The sequence below is a fragment of the Emys orbicularis genome, chromosome 4 (genome assembly GCF_028017835.1).
Source record: "Emys orbicularis isolate rEmyOrb1 chromosome 4, rEmyOrb1.hap1, whole genome shotgun sequence".
Lineage (NCBI taxonomy): Eukaryota > Metazoa > Chordata > Testudines > Emydidae > Emys > Emys orbicularis.
This window is the reverse complement of record NC_088686.1, coordinates 64936301-64958475: the sequence shown is the minus strand read 5'-3', so window position 1 is coordinate 64958475 and position 22175 is coordinate 64936301. Positions and strand designations below refer to the sequence as shown.

Genomic DNA, 22175 nt, shown 5'->3' with positions numbered 1-22175 from the left:
GTGGGCCCGCTCTCCCCGGCCGGCCGGAGCGCCGGGAGGAGGGCGGAGAGCCCGGCCGCGGGCCCACTCTCCCCGGCCGGCCGGAGCGCCGGGAGGAGGGCGGAGAGCCCGGCCGCGGGCCCGCTCTTGGGCCTGAGCACCGCCCCCCTCCAGGTGCCGCCCCAAGCACATGCTTGGTAGGCTGGTGCCTGGAGCCGGCCCTGTCTGCATTGAACCCATATAAAATGAGGAAGGCGAGGATTTCTGCACTGTGTTATAGACAGAACCACTAGATTTGTAGCTGTGTTAATCCAGTGGCTGGGAAGCCCCTCTTAGGGGTCTGCAGAGGAGCTCCCGCAGATATTCCAGCCCACAGACTGGACAAGAGGCATCCAGTTCTTAGTGGGGGGTTGGGGGGGGCGGGAAAGAGAATTCCATCCTAGGCAATGTGAAGTCCCCTACAAAAAAGGGCCACTCATTCAGGGAAGTACATTTCACCCAGGGTGCAATATGCCTAATATGGAGAAAGGGCACATGGGCCATAAACTCAATTCCAAGAGCTGTCTCACACTTGAATCTGTTGCACAAACACTCATTCCTCATATAGAACAGCTGCTCTGCTAGGAACCAGCTACTCTTCCGGCCCTGCCTGCCTCGCCCCTGGGACTCAGGTAGTGCAAACTTGGTGATGTCACATTTAATTTCTGGGTTTACTGTGCATGCTTATCTTGTAATGTGTTATGACACCACCTTGTCTCTGATGAAATAAAACTGCATTAGACTCAGAAAGGTGCCAGTTTACTTAAAAGCATGGGACTTGGAACAGACTTAGCTCTCATAGTTGGCAGAGATCTTTGCTATGCTCCTGAGTCTTTAATTTATGTTGTGGAAGTTCCTCTGTTTGGAGAATGTTGATTCAGCCGAGTGGCTGTTGTTGACAAACATCTTTTCTCAGAGGCTCTTGGAGAGGATCATTATCATTGGGATTGCAACACATGGATGTACATTGACATCCTTCAGAGTGAAGTGAAGGAGTGGGATGTGTGCTGGTGTTGTGTGATCTCCCAGATGTCAATATTATGGAACCTTGTGTCTCAAGTCAGGAGAGTTCAGTCACTCATGATGGCAGGCATTTTTGCAACCAAATCCTTACTGCATTTAACAGCCTACAGGGCAGTAGCAAGTTTCCACCAGGGAGGAAGGAAAAATAACCTTATATACAGCCATGTATCTCATTCCTTAAACTTGTAGACCAAGTATTGGGAAGGTAGAGAGGCGGATGGTTTAGGTAGAGAGGTTAGTTTGGGATATTGAAAGAAGAAAAACCTATTAAGAAAAGCTTCAAAAACAAAATGTGTTTAACCTGGCAGAGGGGAGAAGAAGATATAATTATGGCTCTGATGTATATTACACTCAAAAAAAAATTATAAGAATGTTAAGGTTACAAACACTCAAAACTTAGGAAATGTCACTACTAACATTGTCTGTGCAACCTTAGTTTCCTCCCCTTGTTTGCATGCATTGCAATAGTCTTTAATTACATGATCACTTAGTACATTTCCACTGGACCCCTGCCTCATTCAGTGCACTGAATATTTTGTTTTATCTTCATAGTTCAGTATTTGTCCCATTCAAACCCTGCTCTGAAGACAGAATTATTAATTTCCTGATAGGCTTTTCTTTGATGCTCATCACTATAGTATCTGAGTGCTTCACAAACAACTTATTTTCACAACACCCTTGTGAGGTAAGCTGAGGGAGGAATCTTATCCTTCGTGCCCATCTGTAAAATGGGGATATGTCTACACTACAAAAAAAAAAAAAAAAAAGGACCCATGGCAGTGAGTCTCAGAACCCAGGCCAACTGACTTGTAGTCAGTATAGCAATGTAGCTCAAGTGTTCTGTACAAATGAATGGGACACGCTAAGTTAGGAGGAAGGTTTTAAAAATTAACATATCTAATTTATAGCTCAGCAGTAATAGGGTTAATTAAGCTATTTGAAACTGAGCTGTAACAACAGTGAGCCCTAAAGAGTTCTTTCTTCTATGACTGTCAGTTTGACCCTAAAAAAGATCACTTTTACCTGTGGTGAGATGGGAATTCATTTAATTCTCAGCCTCCCTTCACTGAGGTGCTCTGTCTCTGTCCTTCGCCCACCTTATTCAGAGATACCACCTTATGTCTTCACTTTCTCAATTTCAGATAGTTCTTATACTTCAAAACTGAGATTTACCTATCGTGGACCCTGTGCGGGTTGTTCCACGTCATTCCCTTATCTTGATATTTGCATGTTTGTGGAAGGTAGGCTGAGTTTAACACAGAACCTGCTTGTCTTTACAGCGTGAGAAGCATCCTTACTACAACCTCACAGTAAAAGTCCTCAGAGCCAGAAACATCCAGGGTACAGATCTCTGTAAGTACTTGACCAATGTTGTGCAGACTCATGTTTTACACAATGCACAACTGTAACATAGCCCGGATTTCCTCTGGTTGATGTAACACTGCATCCCCACAGCTTGCGTGTTTTTCTAAAATATCTGCTCTAGGAATTGCATGGGGGAAGTTCTCTGGCCTGTGTTACACAGGAGGTCAGACTAGATGATGACAATGGTCACTTCTGACCTGGGAATCTATGAATCGGTCATTTTCAGTATATATTTACATAAAACTTTTTCCTACTAAAATGTATTTATATATTTTCAAGGACTGAAATAGAGCCAGGATTCAAATTAGTACCTCTTATGTTTCTGCTCCCTGTGCACATCCAGCCATGGCCTTCACTGTGTTCTTTCACACAGTCTCACCACAGTGCAACTCTACCCTGCAATTCTTGCCTTCCTGCAACTATCTGCATCAACTTTCCATCTTAGTTTGAGCCTCTATACATCTGTCTTCTCCCTGGACTACAATCCCCCTTTTCTTTCTCCCTTTGTTATGCTTACTGTTTAACTCTGTAAAGCCTTTGGGGACACAATGTGCATGAATGATGCTAAAAGTAAAGCTGTTTTGTGCCCTCCCATCCATTTTTGTTTACTTTTTCCTTTCCCTTTTTTAATATTTGCTTTACAGCCCCATGACTTTTAAAATCCCCTTAGCCATTTTGGGTTTACTGTGTTTTCTTAATTAGTATGGATCTTGAGATTGAGGTAGTCTGTTTTAGATTCATATATAACATCCAATACTAAATTTATTTAAATATTGAGTATCTATACAGCTAAAGCTACGATAATGCTGAAGTGATGGATTCTGTAATAACACCATATGTTGGTAGTCCATCACTGATGATGATGATGTCGCAATTCTCATATATGGCTACGCATATGACTCCGCAGTCCGAATCCTGATGCACAGAATCGGCTGCACTGAGGGCATGGGAAGTCTGTATCTATGATATTTGATGATGCAGCTCTGTGGTGCCTTTCACGTGCAGCCTGGAGATAATTTCATCGATCCCGCTCAAACTTATCACATGCTGATCTTGTCAGAGACCTCCAATGAGCCTGTTCTGAGCCATTTGCTCAAGTTCTTTGAGTTTGATGCCAGCCCACTGGAGACTGCTCTTCAGATTATCTTTGAAGCGCTTATGTGGACAACCCTTCTTTCTTTGGCCCTGACTCAACTCCCCATACAAGATCTGTTTTGGGAGACGGTGGTCTTCCATTCTGATGACATGCCCAGTCAACCAGCAATGAGGAAATGTTATTAGGTGATGTTTGCTCTCTCAAGGACCTTAGTATTGGTCACTCTGTTCTAACAGTGAATGCTCATTATTGAGCGAGGGTCACATGTGAAATTGCTCAAGCTGTTTAATGTGATGTCTGTAAAGCTATGAATCTGTCTCAGATCCATGTAGGAGAGACGTTAGAACCACTGCACTGTAGATCTTCAATTTGGTGGAGAGACGGATGTTGTGCTGGTTAACAACTGTTGTTCGAAGTCGGACAAGGGCCTGGCTGGCTTTACTAATTCTAGAGGAAATTTCCTTATCAAGGGAACCATCACTTGAGATGGTACTGCCCAGATACTTGAACTGATCCACATTTTTCAACTGGGTGCCTTGGATGAAGATGGCTGGCATTGGGGCATCAGAATGAGGTGCTGGTTGGAACAAGACCTCTGTCTTCCCAAGACTGATGGTGAGGCCAAAGAGCTGGGATGCTTCAGGAAATCTATCAACGTTGACCTGAAGGTCGTCTTGTCTATGAGCCATCAAGGCACAGTCATCTGCAAAAAGTGCCTCGACGAGAAGCCTCTCCAGTGTCTTGGTCTTAGCAGTGAGTCTTCGAAGATCAAAGAGGGAGCTATCGAGTCAGTAGCGGGATGTATATTCCCCTGATCCAAGTCCCTTGTTGCATGGTTGAGAACGCAAGCAAAGAACAAGTTGAACAGCACTGGAGCAAGTATGCAGCCTTGCTTCACTCCATTCGAGATTTCAAATGCTTCGTAAAAGTCACCACTGGCGAGGACTTGTACTGTCATGTGGACATTGAACAGACAGATGATTTGTATGAAACTTCTTGGGCAGCCCAGTTTATGTAGAATAGCCCATAGACCCTCTGTGTTGACCGAATCAAAAACTTCAGTCAAATCGATTGAAAACTGCATACAGGTCCGTGTTCTGCTCTAAACATTTTTCCTGGACCTGCCTTACAACAAAGATCATGTCCATAGTGCTATGACCTGGTCTAAAACTACACTGCGCTTCTGGCAGATCCTCCTCAGATATGTCTGCTATGAGTCTGTTCAGTAGAATGCGAGCTAGTATTTTGCCTGCTGTACAGAGGAGAGCAATGACTCTTTAGTTTCCGCAGTCAGCTTTGATGCCTTTGTTTTTGAACAGTGATATGATAATAGCATCTTTGAAGTCTTGTGGCATTTCTTCTTCCTCCCAAATGCTACTCAAGGTGTCATGAAACACCTCGATAGCCTTTGGGCCTGCTCCTTTATACAATTCTGCTGGGATACTATCCTTTCCAGATGCTTTGCCAGAGTTCAGTTGTTTGATGGCTTTTATAACTTCCTCAACTGATGGAGGGAGATCGAGATACTCTTTGATGGGTCTCTCAGGTAAATGGTCAAGGACGCGTCGATCGACTGTGGATGGTCTGTTGAATAGACTACTGAAGTGTTCAGCGCATCTCTGTATGATTCTCTCTTTGTCTTTGACAAGTCCTTATTATGATTGTTTGTTGAAGTGGATCGAATCAGCCATCCAAAATTATTTGACTTCATTGGGGAAGGGGTGGAGCCTGGCTGGAGGACTAGAACTGTTCCCTTTTGGGGATGGGAAAAGGGGGAAGTCCCACGTCCTTAAACAGTTTCTATGGGAACATGAAGCTATCTGGGAGTGCCCTGCTGTGGAGGATAAACCACAGGATGAAGGCAGATGGCAGTTGTGTAGGTTTGGTGAGGCAGTATAGTGGTAAAACAATTAGTCCCCCAAATCTTCAGTTTAATATCGCTTGTATTTCATTGAAGCTCCATTGTTTGACATTGTACCTTGGCTAGTTGCACAGTCCTGAAAGTGAAGCCATTACAGTGAAATAAGGACATTAGCAAACAACATTTCAGATGAAAGCCATGTTTCCTGGGCAAGCTGCAGGGTTTAATAGGCCAAGATATGACTCATGTAGAACAGGCCTGAAGAGAATTTTACTCTTCTTCAGAAGAAGAAACCTCTTTGGAGCACTAGCCCTTTTCCCAGCAGTGTCCCTTTGAAGAAGGGGGTTTAACACTGGGACATACCTGAAAAATGAACTATTTCTGTGAAAAGAAATTCAATTTGCTGCTGTTGAAAATATTTGTGTCTTAATGAGAATACTCTCCCAGCCAGTCCAGCTGTTTTTTTCTGATTAATTCTGCACAATCCTGTGACATGATAGAATATAGAAAGCAATGACACATACCTGATTAGAATTATTCTGATACCATTCTTCTGTACTTTTCATTCCAGTGTCCAAGGCAGACTGCTTTGTGAAATTGCGTCTACCAACTGCATCTCCAGTCACTTATCGAACTCAGGTTGTTGACAACTCCAGTAATCCAGAGTGGAATGAAACCTTCCAGTACAGAATCCACAGTGCTGTCAAGGTGAGGGAGAGCCTTTTGATATGGAGAAGATCTGATTATCTGGTGCTCCAGGGGTGGCAGGATCTTGAATTTAAAAAAAAATCAAAGGATCTTTATTACAAAAAAAAGTCATTTCATGTAAAATGTCTCATATGAGCCTGCAGGTGCCCTTTGCTCGCAACACCCAAACATGTTCCCCAAGTCCCTGCATAGTCACCAAAAGAGCTGATTCATAACTGCTCACACCCTTGAAAATCACAGCTAAGGAGAGAGGAGGATTTTTTTTTCTCTAGTACCATCTGATGCATTTTGGGGGAAAAGAGTATTATGAATATTATATTTGTATTATTGTAATGTCTTAGAGCCCCGGTCATGGACCAGGACCCCATTGTGCTAGGCACTATACAACCACAGAACAAAAAGAGTTCCTGCCCCAAGAGCTTATAATCAAAGCATAAAGCAAGAGAAAATAGATGAATACAGACAGACCGGGGAATATAAGGAAACAATGAGACAATATTGGTCACCATCATAGACCGTGATCAAGCAATCTGATATTGGCCCCATAAAGTTTCGGGAAATTCCTTGATAATGCAGGTAAACTTTCCTGGGCTATTCATTCTCCCACCCTGGGGCTATTGTCTTCTCATGGTTGTATTTGCCCTAATGTCCTAGTCATTAGGGCAAATATCACTGTGTGGGCAAGAATGCTGGGATCAACTAAATTCAAATAAGTTTGTGATATATGAGTTGACTGTGAGTTTGTTTTACTGGCTGCAATAATTCCAATATTACAGAAATAAGTCATGAGAGGAGAGAGAGTAAATTTGTCAATATGTGACAAAGCTGGACAGTAGTGTAGCATGAATGATGAAAACTTTTCAAATTCTGTCCGCGACAGTGCTCTATGTTGACACTAGTGATAGATAAATAAGGATATTATTTTTTAAAGGATAATGGCATCTCTTTAAAAAAAAAAAAAAAAAAAAAAACACCCCACCAAAACCCTCTCTGCAGAAATTAGTTAACAGATACTGATTTCCAGCTGGACCAGGTCTGTGTCATGGTTGTTTGTGGCTGCTGGGAGCGTAAGTTGGGTTGATAAATGACTCTGACAAGTAGGCAGAAAGTTACAAACAGGTAGGAGTTAGATTACCAAAATAAAAGCAATAAAATAACAAAGAGCTTTATATTCCCCCTAATTCATGAGGACACTTAAATTCTGGCTGCTACTGCTAAGGCTACGCCGGAGCATTTCTGTAGTTTAGCAGTCTCCTTGAAACATGATGCTACTGCACAGGCCATTTATAGGCAACTGTACTTTGTGTACTAGTGCACCTGTCTGTTAATCCCAGCTGGGCTTGCCTCTGCCCAGTAGCAGTGATGATCAGGAAGTTATTGGTTGCTCCTGAATCACCCTGAAAGGGAGGAAACTGCTATCCTTTCCTCAGGCAAACCAGTGCTGAGTTAAGAAGAAATTCCAAACAAGTTGGGTCCTGTGTGTTCCTTTTAACTGGGAAACATTAGGAAACCTCTTCCAGAGGAACCATCGAAACATTAGGAAATCTCTTCCAGAAAAAACATCCCAAGTACGGGCTAACAAGCCCACATCCTCCACTGTGTCATGAGCTCTTTGGAACAGGGCAAATTCTACAAATGGGGAAAGATAAAATTGTTGCAGAAGGACTCTTAATTTTTCAGGCCTCTAAAAGGGTGTATTATAAACAATAGAGAGTAAAACAAATAGCAATACTAAGTAATTTATATCACTTTCATCCATCAACTTGCTTTTGTTAACATGAATATGGCCCTTTGTTTATCAGCTATGTACACAGAGAGAGAGAGAGTACCAAGTGTGTCTATCTTCCCCCCTCCAACCCATCCCTTGAATACTGTTTTGTTCTGCTTTGTTGTAGAACATTCTGGAGTTGTCTCTCTTCGACGAAGACGTTCTGATAAATGATGAACTTACTTCTATTGTCTTTGATGTGGGGGGTATAAAGCCAGGCCAGCCTTTAAAGCGCACTTTCAAGTTAAACCCAGAGGTTGGTACCATTTACCCTGTGACCAAGTACCTTTACAAATCTGTTCAATACAGCCACACAGAGGTTCAATCACACTGAGAGAAACCTCTCCGCATTGCAGAAATTGTGGAGTGCTTTTGATAATGCTCTTATGGTTATAGGGGTTTTGGTTTCTCTTGGCAGCCATTTTGGTGACAGTTGACATTATTTGGAACACTGATATTAGATGCTTCCCCGTACATGTTAAACAAAGGGACCACTTCTCTTTTGCGCACTTCCTTTTCTGGCTGGTATCCTGAACGTTATATCACGGGCCATGCACACTTCATTCTTCAGGCTTTACATTCTCTGTGATCCAGCTGTAACCAAAACCCCTATAACCAACTGTAGAGGGTGACGCAGTTGCACATGTTTGAGCAGGTCTGATATTTATTCACTAAGCACCAGTACTACACATGCACAATACTTACTCTTCTCTTTTCCACCAATTGACTAAAACTCGTCCTGCGGAATCCAGTGTAACCAGGAGTTCAGATTTTAGAGCAGGTTGCTGACTAGTTATCCCACATCTGTGTGGACTTCTGTATAGATAGAACTAGGGACCTTTTGGTCCAAAACCACAAGTCCCTACCTCTTACAATAAAAGGAGACTCTCTCCCTTGGGTATAGAAGGATTCGTATCCTCTGTGGGCCCTGACAAGCAGTACAGCACATAGCAGCTCTTGTAACATAAGAGAGATTGCCTATCATCTAGGCTCAGAACTGCCATTTTATAAAAAAGTATCTTAATTTCCCTGGCAAAGATGCATTCGGATTGACCCAGTGTATTGAAGTAATTACAAAATATTGGGGAAAATATAGTAAGCTAGTTTACATGCAAATACAGCCACCCTACATTTTCAAAAGTCACTAGTGATTTTGGTGTTTCTAAGTTTTTGGGTGCCCAACTAGAGACAATTCAAAGGGGCCCCTGTATTTCAAAAAGTGCTGAGCACCTACCTTCTGAAAATTAGGTCTCTTTAAAGTGTCTCAAATTGGATTCCCAAAAATCGATTCACTCAAAATCACTAGTCACCTTAGGAAAATATAGGCTAGCATATCTATATAGGTATTTAGTTTGCAAGGATCAAATATTCTTTGCTGCAAAGGCTATCTCTCAATTTTAACAAGTTCAAAACTTAAGAATAACCACCTTCCCCATGTTAAAATCTTGAATTGCTACATTCAGTCAAATTTGCAGATTTTGCACGTGCTGGAGATGTAAGCGCTCTTCAACTACTATTGGTCCAGTTACTTTAGTTCCAATCTTATTGTTTTGCAACAAGATATCCCATCCCTGGTCATTGCCTCAGCCAAGTTATACCCAATAGGCCTGGGTGAAGACAAACCAATTTCAGCCTTCTTTAAGAAATGTGTGCTAACTTCTTTAATACTATTCAAACGGATCCTGCTTAGAAGCTGGAATGGCTGAGTTCAGAAGCAAACTTACCTGTGTACACTGTTACTGAGGAGTAATGATCCCTCATCTAGGCAACCTAGATGATGTGTAGTAGTCTAAGCTCTGTCTACATAGAAGCTCAGATCACATGATCCTGGAGGGCCTTTTGTAACACCTCTACCCCTCTTTTCCCAGAGCCTGATTAGTGTGGTCTTGGCCACTAATTGTGATCCTGAAAAACTGATTAGGGGATCTGGAACTGAAAATTAGTGCCCCAGGGAGAAGTGCCAAATACAATTGAGTTAGGATCCACATTTATTTCCTGATTAGTTATGTTCTTTGTAATCCGTTACTGAATGCTTGCTGGGCACTGTGAATGGGAGATGGGCCAAAGTCTGCAGAAGGCTGTTAAAGACAGCAATGAGCTCAAAGTGCAAATTGCTGAAGAAATGAAACTAAACATAGGTAGCCCATATGTAGCTATAATCAGTTATGCTGCCATATGGGTATTGGAGTTCAAAAGGGCTTCATTGAATAAAGTAGGGACAGATTTGAGAGCAAAGTTCCCCTTGTTCCCCTATAACCTGTGTATGTATATAGTACTTAGCATGTTCAAGTTCAAAGCATTGTTCAGCACTAAACATTAGCAAGGTGCTTGTGCAGACAAACTATTAGTTTGCAGCAAGCTGTAGTGTGAAACTACCTCAGACTAGCCTACTGTGCACCAACTGTCCACGTACATACTACCTGCTACCCGCACACTGTAAGTTCCCTAGTGCACTTTCACCTACTCCAAATTCACTGGGGAATTTTTAGCACCTAGTAGCAGGGTCCACAAAGACAGTTAGTGCAAGGTAGATTTACACCCCAGCTTGCCACACACTAGCCGTTCATCTATACAAGTCCTAAATAATCCTATTGTCCCACCTGTAAGATGCGTTAGTAAGTAAGGTCCCTATTTGCCATATCAGGAAACAGGCACAGCAAGGTTAAGGCAAACATTTTCAAAAATTGCTTCTGATTCTAGGTTTTTCTATTTTGGGGTGCCCAGCTTGAGACATGTAGGGCCTGATTTTCAGAAGTGCTGAGCACCCAGACAAAGTGGATGGGAGTTGTGGGTGCTCATCACCTCTGAAAATCAGACTCTGGATGCCCAGATATTGAGGTACCTAAAATTAGCAGCTGCTTTTGAAAATGTTGATCTAAGTGACATACCCATGGACACAACAATCAAGATTAGGATTCAGGAGTTCAACTCCTAGTCCCATGATCAGTTTGCGAGACAATGTCACCTCTCCTAAACCATAAAAAAAAAAAATCCTTGTACAGTCCCACTGCTTTGACTACAGTTTCACTCTAACCCTCTTTCTGTACTTGCTTTCTTTCTTCCTCTGGCTAAACTTGTAACTTCTCCCATTCAAAGCATTCTACAGCTCTGTCCCACATAAATCTGTCCTGCTTTTTTCCCAATACACGCCCCTCTGTTGTGTTTTCTCCTGCCCTTTCCTGGTAGATCCTTTTGACTACCCTAAGCCAATGGACCAAATGACTTTAATGCAGGGGGTGCAGTTTTAAGTAATTGATTTAAATGAGGTTGAGACTTAGTAAAACTTATTTGAAAATTTGTGCTATTATAACTTTAGATTACATTTTATAATGAGTTAAATTATAAATGGTTTTTTTTTTTTTAAAAATGCCACTATTGGTAGGGTGTCCTAGTTGACGTCTACAGAACTGCTATAGTCAAAGATCAGTATATTGAAAATTAAAGCCTTGATGTTGGTAACACTTAAGCAGTTATGGAGCATTATTTATATGAATTGACTTCAATGGGACTAGTCGTGCTTTTGGGGATAGGGTAAAAGATATTATCTCACCCACCTTCTCTCTCATTTTTTCTTGGTCACTTCTGAATATAATTGCACTTTTAAAAAAAAAAAAGCAAACAATCTCTAGAGTATATAACCTAGATTGCCTTATAGGCAAAGCTGCTGGGTGAACCTGGACCTGCTTCATATTCTTTCTAATGGTCAGAGATTATCTTGTTCTGTGTCTGATTTTTTTTGTAAAGGCTCAGGAGGAGTTGGATGTAGAGTTCTACTTAGAAAAATGGTGAGTCTGATCATCTAAGTACACTGCTCAATGTAAATGTGCATTGTTAGTACATTATTTTAGAATACAGTGATGGTCTCCCATTCTTTGCATTATTTCTGAGGTATAAATGCCTTCAAGGCTATGGCGTCCTCAGCCTTAGGGCACTGGCACAGTGCTCTGGAATATTACTTTGCTGGAATCTTGTTGCTGCAGCATTGCAATAAGGGAAATCTCAGTATTGGAGTCTATCTGCCATTGCTGTGGTGAAGCTCATGTTGATGAAGTCTTAGCTTACAATGGAAGGTTACTGGAATAATCCCTGTAATACAATTAACACTACACCTGCCTATCCAGAATACCTTTTTTATGTTTGGTCTCTTCATTTGAGACCAGCCTCCCTTCTGGAAACTGAGGTGGGAATCTGCGTGTGCGTGTGACAGCTGCACAAAGCCAGGAAGCAGTTTCTCCTTTTAATAGTAACATTTTTTCCATTGCCCTACGAAGGAAACGTTTACTGAACTGCCATTCTCAGTGTCTGATTACAGATCGTGAGCACACAACGTGCCTCCAAGCACTCAGTATGGAAAGGGAGGTGTGAGGGGCATCAAAATGAGGGACCAATGGGAAATTAAAATCAAAACTCATTCATATTTACCCTTTACCTTCACAGCTCAGGTGCCCCTACTGAGATCCTCACCAATGGTGTCCTTGTGGTGAGTGAATGGAGATAATTGGTTATTCATTAGAGAATTGTTACTTAATGCAGCTTTCAGTGGTTAAACAGGGGATGAGCACTTCAAAATTAGAGGGTCCCCAAAATCCATGCATCTAATTTCCTCTACTTCACACGTGTCCCTTCTTGCATTTGCTTATATAAAAATATTTAATCTGGATTTCTGGAAATTAGGGCACTGTCCTGTGATTGGGGGTTATTTTTTCCAGTAGGTCAGATGGCTTCATAACCAAGGAAGGATGCTGTTTCAAAACAATGCCTTTGGAGCATCAGTGGATATTTTGTGGACCCCTCTATCCTCCAGTCCTTGACACTTACCTGCTCCCCTCTTTCCTGTGCTCCTTTGTACTTTTGTAATATGCAAGTTCAGCATACATTCTTTCCAGTCATTTCTTCTTAGTAAATAGTAAACGGGATAAATCATTGCAGCATTGGCTGCTGAATCTGAAATTTGAAGCCAGAGGGCCTGATCTCAGGCAATTTCTTTAAGTCTTCAGAGAAAATGGTAGTATGAAAATGGTATCTTATATAGTGAAGAATCCCAATCGCAGATGAGGGATGGAGGGAAGGACTGGTTAGCTAAGCAAATTAACAGGATAGGAGGATATGGAGTGGAGTGGATCCAAAAACTTAGGCTGAAGCATTTTCTATTGGAGAATGTAGTGCCATTGAAATTGAATGCTGTGTGAAATCATGCTGATTTCACTGAAATTTCATCTTGAAGAAAAATTGGGTGTCAAGGTGTGGGGGGAAGAAAAGTTTTGATCAATCAGAAATGAAATATTTGTAAGAATTTTCTTTCATGGAGAATTGTGAAATTTTTGGGGTTTTGTTGTGATTTAGAATGAAGCCAAACTCCGAAATCCCAAAATGGAATTTCCATCCTCTGCGCAGTTCTAATGTGGAGCATTTTGCTTCTAGGTCACTGACTGTAATTCAGCCTAGGTAAATCATGTCTGAAAATAACTGTTGAGGCTGCCTAATAGCCTGTACGTGAACTGAATGGGTGGGAATCAATTCATTTCCTAGTGCAGTCATTCTCAAATCTTTTCATTCTATAGGCCGCTTCATAAGAGCATGGACCTACACCTCCCAGCATGTCAGTCTTCCATTTAAGCAACTGCTTGGTTCCATGTGTTAGGGAAGTATGATTCCCAGCTGACATAGACGTGTCTGCACTCGCTGTGCTCAAGCTAGCATGCTAAAAATGGCAGTGTAGCCTGGGTAGCATGAGTGGTGGCTTGGCCTAGCCATTTCAGTCTGTACCCAGGTGGTCTGGGCGGGTGTGTATTCACCTGTGCTACCCTGGCTGAGCTGCTATTTCCAGCATGCAATTTTGAGCAGAACTAGAGTGGATACTTCTGCATGAGCTGGGAATCGCACCTTCCAGCTCAAAGGTAGACATGTACCCTCTCTGTGGGGACCAGTAGAGTTGTGGAGGAATGTTGATGCTTTAATAAAATGTAATGAGCAAAGTTAACATCAGTGAAGTCCCTTGTCCACAGTCTCATCAGAGAAGCCAAGGACTGAATGGAGTGGGAAACCGACCTCCTCTCTCTCCACATGGTCACTCGAAGGCAGGGTTTTGAGACTACAGTGTAAGAGGTGTTTGCATAGGCAGAAATGGTGCAGTTTCTGTGAATTGTGGGATGGATGGCAAGCAATTTTTCCCTTCTGTGCAAAGCTGGCTGTTTGCTCAGCTTGTATTTCAGTTCCATTCTGATTTGGATCTAAATACAAATCAAGCCAGCTTTTAGTTTCCCTACATTTTTGGAGGGGAAAGAGATTGAACACAAAGCACATTCTTAGTAAGTTTAAATAAAAAAATAGAAAAAAGTCTGTGTATCCTGACAGTCTGTAGCTGTGTAGAATAGGGTGTGAGGAAGTTATGGTGTAGGGAAGTGATTTTCAGTTCAAAAACAGCAACAATCCCTGCCCTACAAACCCTGTCCATTTGAAGGAACAAATCTGCCCCCCAAACCTTTGTTTTGCTACAGGATCAATGCTCTAAACCACTTCCTATTGTCACTGGATTATACTTCAGTGGGGAATTGAAGTGAATCTCATAACCAGAGCTGTGTTTTGTTTTTCAAATAGGCTCATCCCTGCCTGTGTCTTCAAGGTGTAATCAACAAAGATGAGAAGTCAAAGCAGAGTGAAAAGGGTATGTCTGCTTGTATATTTAAAGGAAGAGCTACTCTATTGCTCGCTCTTTAGCACATCCATCCCATCCTGGAGGAAGTTTGGATCCTCACCTGAAATTTGCCTCGTGCCATCCAATTCTAAGGAGCTTTGCTTCACTTTCCATGTAACATGTTGTTTACTACTTTCTTTCAAGAAGTGGCTTTTTAATAAATCTGTTAATAAAAATGGAATGATATTTCATCTTTTCCATAAAGTGTCATATGAAAGAAAACTTGGGAGCTTTAGTTTTTGTCTCTGTAGTCTGGCTGTCATTTCTAATAGCATTCTCTAGTTTTCAGTGTGTGTTTCAGTGACTGTTCTGACATAAATCTCTCATTCCTACTGTCAGGGAGCTGTCAGATCAAGCTATCAATGCCGGGGGCCTATGAGAAACAGTTGTGCATTCCTTGCAGACTGGACAATGAACAAGATTTTGGGACCCCATTTGTCTTTCATGTAGACAAAGAAATGTGTCCAGACCTGGAGGTGGAACTGGAGCAAACAATAACTGTCATACAGGTGAGCATCTGTGCTGACATCTACATAGCCTACCAACCACTTTTGGAACAAATCCATTCTGAAGCAAGGTGTCTCCTGGTCCATGAAATAGACTGAAGAGTAATTTGCACTGATTTATGGTTATGATCATCATGCCAGGAATTTCTTTAGAGGAAACTAATTTCTGGTTTGCCATTGTATAGTAGTCAGATACTGGTGTTGAAAGCAATTTTCTCCTGGAGTACTGGCAATTACAGATGGGGATGGTAGTGCTGCCTATTATGAAGGTTCCCTGACACTTTCCATTATAAGAGCCTCTTTTCAGTGGCCTATAACTTTGTCAGACTTTAATTGTTCAGTCTGAAATTTTCCATGCTGGGTATCAGTCTTAGGCTGGATTCTTTTAGAAAATTTCAGACAAAGCAGTTCAGCTGTTTCTGAGACCAAAGTAAGGGAAAAATATGTTTTTGCCCATGTTTAAAAATAAATAAATAAATAAATTCTGGAGACTTTTTCTTTGAATAGCTGTAGTGCTCCCATGCTTTTCACAAGGGACATTACATTTGGCAGTGGATGGTCTTTGTCTCAGGATGTGCCTTTTGCTATCCCTGTGAAAATCCATCTAAATTTGGCCAAGTTATAGGCCTTTTAGAAATCAGAGTTTGCACATGCTCTGAGACTTTTTTGATATTAAACAGCTAAAATCTCCAGAGATTCCATCCTCACTGAGCATTATTGAGCCTCTCACAGCTACTAGTGCTGACCAGCTTGCACATGCATCTTCCCCACCGTGTGACTGAACATACTCCCTACAGCCCAAGGCTACAGGGGCAAAAATGGACTTATCCTGTGTGAAATGGCTGCTTTCAGTGAGTCTGGGCACTGAAACTGAGAGCAAGGAAGCCTCTCTCCCTTATGCTCTCAGTGACTCCTTCCCTGCTGGCACCCTGGCAATGTGGAGGAGGAAGCCATCTGATTTGAATGCAGAGGGGATAAAAGTTGGAGCAGTGTGGAAGTGGGTGGGAACGGAGTAGACTGGAACAACAAGTCTGGTGAGACTGGGCCTGGAATGGGTGAAGAAAAAAGTGGGAGTGAATGAGACAGAGGTGGAATGGAAAAAAAAATAGTGTGTGATTGTGTAATTACTAAAGACTGTGTCACATGCAATAGAGGGCTGAATTAAAGTTGTATGAACGACCTTAACTTTTAAGTGCTTGAATGTCCAACCTTAATAAAGTTCTTGTACCGTTGTGGGTGTGGGTACGTACAATAGTCCCAAGAAAGAAGGCTTGGTGGACAGAGAGCCTGTAAGGTGGTCAAAAGTACATGATATCATAAGACCACCTTCTGAAGAGTTGTAGTGAGTTGCAGTATGTGAATAACTCCACTTTGTGACAGTTCTGGTTCTATATTTTCACAGGTGAAATTACTATTTTAATGAAAACTATTTTTCTTTGACTGTAGAATTACTCTTTCTTGTTACTAGGATGAAATAAGCTCTGATCTAGAAAAGCACACTACACTTCTGGGACAGGGAACTGTACCAGTTAAATCACTTCCTGTTGGACAGAAAGTAGACATGGCTGTTCCTTTAGGAGAGGTAATCCACTAATATTTTTGCGTGTATTTTAATACTCTTGGGATAAAGGTTCCAACATTTAGAAGTAGGCATATTTAAAGTTTGGGACTAAAAGCCAGTGTTGCCATAACTGAAGACTTAATTGAACTCTTGACATCTACCAGGTTTTGCTGTAATTTTAAAAATTAACACTTCAAGAAGATGACATTTCTTGGAATGATGTCGTAGAGTTAATCACTGCAGACTGTTCAACACAGTCTCATAGACTTTAAGGTCAGAAGGGACCATTATGATCATCTAGTCTGACCTCCCGCATGATGCAGGCCACAAAAGCTGACCCACCCACTCCTGGAATAATTCTCTCCCTTGACTCAGCTGTTGAGTCCCCAAATCATGATTTAAAGACTTCAAGTCGCAGAGAATCCTCCAGCAAGCGACCCCTGCCCCATGCTGCGGAGGAAGGCGAAAAACCTCCAGGGCCTCTGCCAATCTACCCTGGAGGAAAATTCCTTCCCGACCCCAAATATGGCGATCAGCAGAACCCCGAGCATGCGGGCAAGATTCTCCAGCCAGACCCACATTGACCACTGATAGTAATTACCAGCGATGGCATGTTATTGACCTATTGACTAAAATCACGTTATCCCATCAAACCATTCCCTCCATAAACTTATCAAGCTTAATCTTAAAGCCAGAGAGGTCTTTCGCCCCCACTGTTTCCCTCGGAAGGCTGTTCCAGAACTTCACCCCTCTGACGGATAGAAACCGTCGTCTAATTTCAAGCCTAAACTTCCCGACGGCCAGTTTATATCCATTTGTTCTCGTGTCCACATTAGTACTGAGCTGAAATAATTCCTCTCCCTCCCTGGTATTTATCCCTCTGATATATTTAAAGAGAGCAATCATATCCCCCCTCAGCCTCCTTTTGGTTAGGGTAAACAAACCGAGCTCCTCGAGTCTCCTTTCATACGACAGGTTTTCCATACCTCGGATCATCCTAGAGGTCCTTCTCTGTACCCGTTCCAGTTTGAGTTCATCCTTTTTAAACATGGGAGACCAGAACTGCACACAGTACTCCAAATGAGGTCTCACCAGCGCCTTGTATAACGGAAGCAGCACCTCCTTATCCCTACTAGAAATACCTCGCCTAATGCATCCCAAGACTGCATTAGCTTTTTTCACCGCCACGTCACATTGCCGACTCATAGTCATCCTGCGATCAACCAGGACTCCGAGATCCTTCTCTTCCGTTACTTCCAACCGATGCGTCCCCAGCTTATAACTAAAATTCTTGTTAGTCATCCCTAAATGCATCACCTTACACTTCTCACTATTAAATTTCATCCTATTACTATTACTCCAGTTTACAAGGTCATCCAAGTCTCCCTGCAGGATATCCCGATCCTTCTCCGAATTGGCAATACCTCCCAACTTTGTGTCATCCGCAAACTTTATCAGCCCACTCCTACATTCGGTTCCGAAGTCAGTAATAAATAGATTAAATAAAATCGGACCCAAAACCGAACCTTGAGGAACTCCACTGGTAACCTCCCTCCAACCTGACAGTTCACCTTTCAGTACGACCCACTGCAGTCTCCCCTTTAACCAGTTCTTTATCCACCTCTGGATTTTCATATCGATCCCCATCTTTTCCAATTTAACCAATAATTCCTCATGCGGTACCGTATCAAACGCTTTACTGAAATCGAGGTATATTAGATCCACCACATTTCCTTTATCTAAAAAATCTGTTACTTTCTCAAAGAAGGAGATCAGGTTGGTTTGGCACGATCTGCCTTTCGTAAAACCATGTTGTAATTTGTCCCAATTGCCATTGACCTCAGGGTCCTTAACTACTTTCTCCTTCAAAATTTTTTTCCAAGACCTTGCATATTACAGATGTTAAACTAACAGGCCTGTAGTTACCCGGGTCACTTTTTTTCCCCTTCTTGAAAATAGGAACCACATTAGCTATTCTCCAGTCCAACGGTACCACCCCCGAGTTTACAGATTCATTAAAAATTATCGCTAACGGGCTTGCAATTTCTCATGCCAGTTCCTTTAATATTCTCGGATGAAGATCATCCGGTCCGCCCGATTTAGTCCCGTTAAGCTGTTTGAGTTTGGCTTCTACCTCGGATACGGTAATGTCAACCCCCCCTCCTTTATTCCCCTCTGTCACGCTGCCTCTATTCCTAAACCCTTCATTAGCCTCATTAAAGACCGATGCAAAATATTCGTTTAGATATTGTGCCATGCCTAGATTATCCTTAATCTCCACTCCATCTACAGTCTTCAGCGGTCCCACTTCTTCTTTCTTTGTTTTCTTCCTATTTATATGGCTATAAAACCTCTTACTATTGGTTTTAATTCCCCTCGCAAGGTCCAACTCTACACGGCTTTTGGCCTTTCTCACTCCATCTCTACATGCTCTGACCTCAATAAGGTAGGTTTCTTTGCTGATCCCTCCCCTCTTCCAGTCTTTGTACGCTTTCTGTTTTTTCTTAATCACCCCTCTGAGACGCTCGTTCATCCAGCTCGGTCTAAATCTCCTGCCTACGAACCGTTTTCCCTTTCTCGGGATACAGGCCTCCGACAGCTCCTGCAACTTCAACTTGAAATAATCCCAGGCGCCTTCCGCCTTTAGATCCATAAATATGTTAGTCCAATCCACTTCCCTAATTAGTCGCCTTAATTTATTAAAGTTAGCCCTTTTGAAATCGTAAACCCTAGTCTCCGATTTAATTCTGTTAATCCTTCCATTTAGTTTAAACCGAATTAGCTCATGATCACTCGAGCCAAGGTTGTCTCCTACAGTCATTCTCAGATGTGCTATTTTCAGGGGCGATTCCTGCAAAATGAGCATCAGTGCCCATCAGTTTGCAGAAGCAAGAGAAAAATTAAATAGACTGTGAAAGAGAGGAAGGAAAAGCCAAAAGTGCACAAGAGGAATAATACTTGCACTCTTCCCCTGTCCTCCAACTTTATATTACTCCAGTGTAACAGCTTTTAAGAGAAGTCTATTTGCACTAAAACAGTCACAGGGAGAAAATAAGGTGTGCTGTGTATTTGCTTTTGCTGGTGCAAGTGCGTATCTTGCATAATATTTGATGATAATGGTGAAGGCATTCTCCATGCCCTGTTAGTAGGGTCACCTGTGAAACTACCTTTGGTTCAGGGATTTATTGTATTTTTCCAGGGACAAAGTTTGGATCTGAGTGTGAAGGCTGAAAAGAGGTGAGTCAGAGCCTCAGAGGTGAGTATGTTCCTTGCAGATCCTATGATGAGGAAATACTTTACTCTCACGGTGAATGATCTGAGTGACTGAGTTAACTGCTCCTGAAGCACATTCATTTTAGTAGAGGCTTTCTTGGGTTTGAATGAAAAAATAAAATCTTGTTGGATATTTTTCTTCTGCTAACCAAATTCTATTTTGATTATCACTGTGAAATTATTCTTTGTTGCACTGATATCAGGAAAGGGCCTGAAATCTGAACAAATTTTTCATAAATTCCTAGGGATTAGGCCTCAAAAATGAGCAGCTAAATGTGCAAACATAAAGTGGCTGTTTTGTATTTTATTATTACTACTAATGTGCCCAAAATGTGCTGGGAGCTGTACAGACAAAGAGGAAGAGACAGCCCCTGGCACAAAGAGCTTTACAATCTAAAATAAAATGAAATAATAAAATTAAAAAAAAAATTGAGGAAAGGATTAGCGCATAGAAGCAAAACAGATCAGGGTAAGGGGTAGATAGATTCATGTTTTGTTAGTTCTATTATATTTTTTTAAAATTATAAGCTATCCCTAATTGCCTCTTAACATAGCATTTATTAGTTTCTGATCCAACCCTCGTCTACAAACCCATAGTAAGATGTTTTCTTCTCTTAAACCGACTAAAATCCTTTTGAAACTATCATCTTAATCCTGACACCTTCCTTCCCTGTACTTCTCACAGTGAATCCAGCCTTTCAACCTGCATCCTCCCCCTACCTCCCTCTGCTAAAGACATCCCCAGCCCCTGCCCAGTTATCTGTTTCTTTAAACCAATCATAACTTTAATTTTATTTGTATGAAACTATAAAATCCTGGTCTTTGGACACTGTAGGATTGAATTTACCACAAACTAAAATAGTGAGGATGAGTGAAGTTCACCTTTAAACAAAAAATGCTCTTCTGTTTCTTAACTGAATATTGGTTGTCATGTTTTGTGTTTGATACAGTGATTTGACTGTAAGCCTAGAATATTTGCTTACAGAAGATTACCATACACCCTTTTTCAAGGGGTTTCAAACCCTTTAGATTTATGAAAACTCCTAATTTCTTTTTAACGCCTGTTTCTGTAATCAGCACTTGGGATCTTGATGTACGCCTTGGTTTTGACCTCTGTGAAGAAGAGAGAGAATTTTTGGACAAGAGGAAGAAAATAGTTTCTCAGGCACTAATGAAGACACTTAAGTTAAGAGAAGCCCCTGGGAAAGATGAGGTATGAAGCACAGTGTTTAGAGATGGCTCTAGAGCCACTATGACTGGTAATCATTTAAACATTTAGGGCTCTTTGCAGGTAAACCACAGGACTTTCCTTCATTCACGGAACATTCACAGCATCACCTATGGTGAGTTTCTCTTTAGAGACCAAGAATTTTGAGTTCTAGATTTTGATATCTTTTCAGACTTTTTTGTTTTTTGTAGGTGTTCCTTTTATGGAACAAAAAGTAATTTTAACAAAAACCAAAAATTTTTCCAAAAAGGTCGATGAAAATTTCTGGGGTTTGAGGTTCCAGAATTTCTTTGGATTCTCTCATCTAAAGCTACTGCATCATGTGCTGTCAAGATGTTAAAATAAAGCCAGCCTTTGGACCCAGCAAAGCTCATGGTTGTAAGGGAAGGGCAGAAGGAATGTCTGTGTACACAGTGCCTGGTACAATAGTCCTGATCTCTTTAGATACTAGTGCTACAGAAACGATTGAAGTATTTTTTGCTTACAACAGTGTACGTTTGATGTGCTATCGCAAGGCGTGTGATTAAATGACTAGCATTTGGGGAACATAATATACATCACACCTCTTTTCAGCAAATGGACGACTCTCTAGACAATACTACGATCTCTATAATACATGATCTATATCACTAAAATATCAGTCATGATTAACTTTATACTGGAATTTAATCAGCATATTAACAGGAGTATAACTATTCCTGTGTTTTAAGGGTCTCATCCTTACATAAGTAAAGAGTAAATAAATATAAAATTAAACAGCAGATCAAAAATTAACTCAGAATGTGTCATTCCCTGGTTTCTCGCCTCTCTGCAGGTCCCAGTGGTAGCAGTTTTGGGATCTGGTGGTGGGACTAGAGCACTGACATCATTCTATGGCAGCCTGTCAGGGCTTCAGCAGCTCAGCCTTTTGGACAGCACAACGTATCTGTGTGGAATTTCAGGTTCTACTTGGTGTGTAATATGCAATGCTGGTCCCTGAAACTTCTAGCTGGATAGGGTTTGTGTAGCTCCAAGTGAGATGCTAGATTTAATGCACATAATCTTTAAAAAACAGTAGGTCCAGTATATTGCTAT

The 22175-nt window shown here is 41.6% G+C and overlaps 1 protein-coding gene across 1 annotated transcript in view; it reads left to right on the top strand.

Annotated features, from left to right (window-relative positions):
• The window catches only part of LOC135878068 (cytosolic phospholipase A2 zeta-like), a 38537-nt gene that overhangs the window by 1767 nt on the left and 14595 nt on the right, over positions 1-22175 (top strand). The window contains exons 2-12 of the mRNA XM_065403631.1: positions 2322-2394; positions 5935-6071; positions 7967-8095; positions 11584-11624; positions 12277-12319; positions 14437-14503; positions 14873-15042; positions 16508-16621; positions 19800-19837; positions 20951-21086; positions 21916-22052. Of these exons, the coding sequence (XP_065259703.1) occupies positions 2322-2394; positions 5935-6071; positions 7967-8095; positions 11584-11624; positions 12277-12319; positions 14437-14503; positions 14873-15042; positions 16508-16621; positions 19800-19837; positions 20951-21086; positions 21916-22052 (1085 nt within the window). The remainder of the gene's footprint in view (positions 1-2321; positions 2395-5934; positions 6072-7966; positions 8096-11583; positions 11625-12276; positions 12320-14436; positions 14504-14872; positions 15043-16507; positions 16622-19799; positions 19838-20950; positions 21087-21915; positions 22053-22175) is intronic.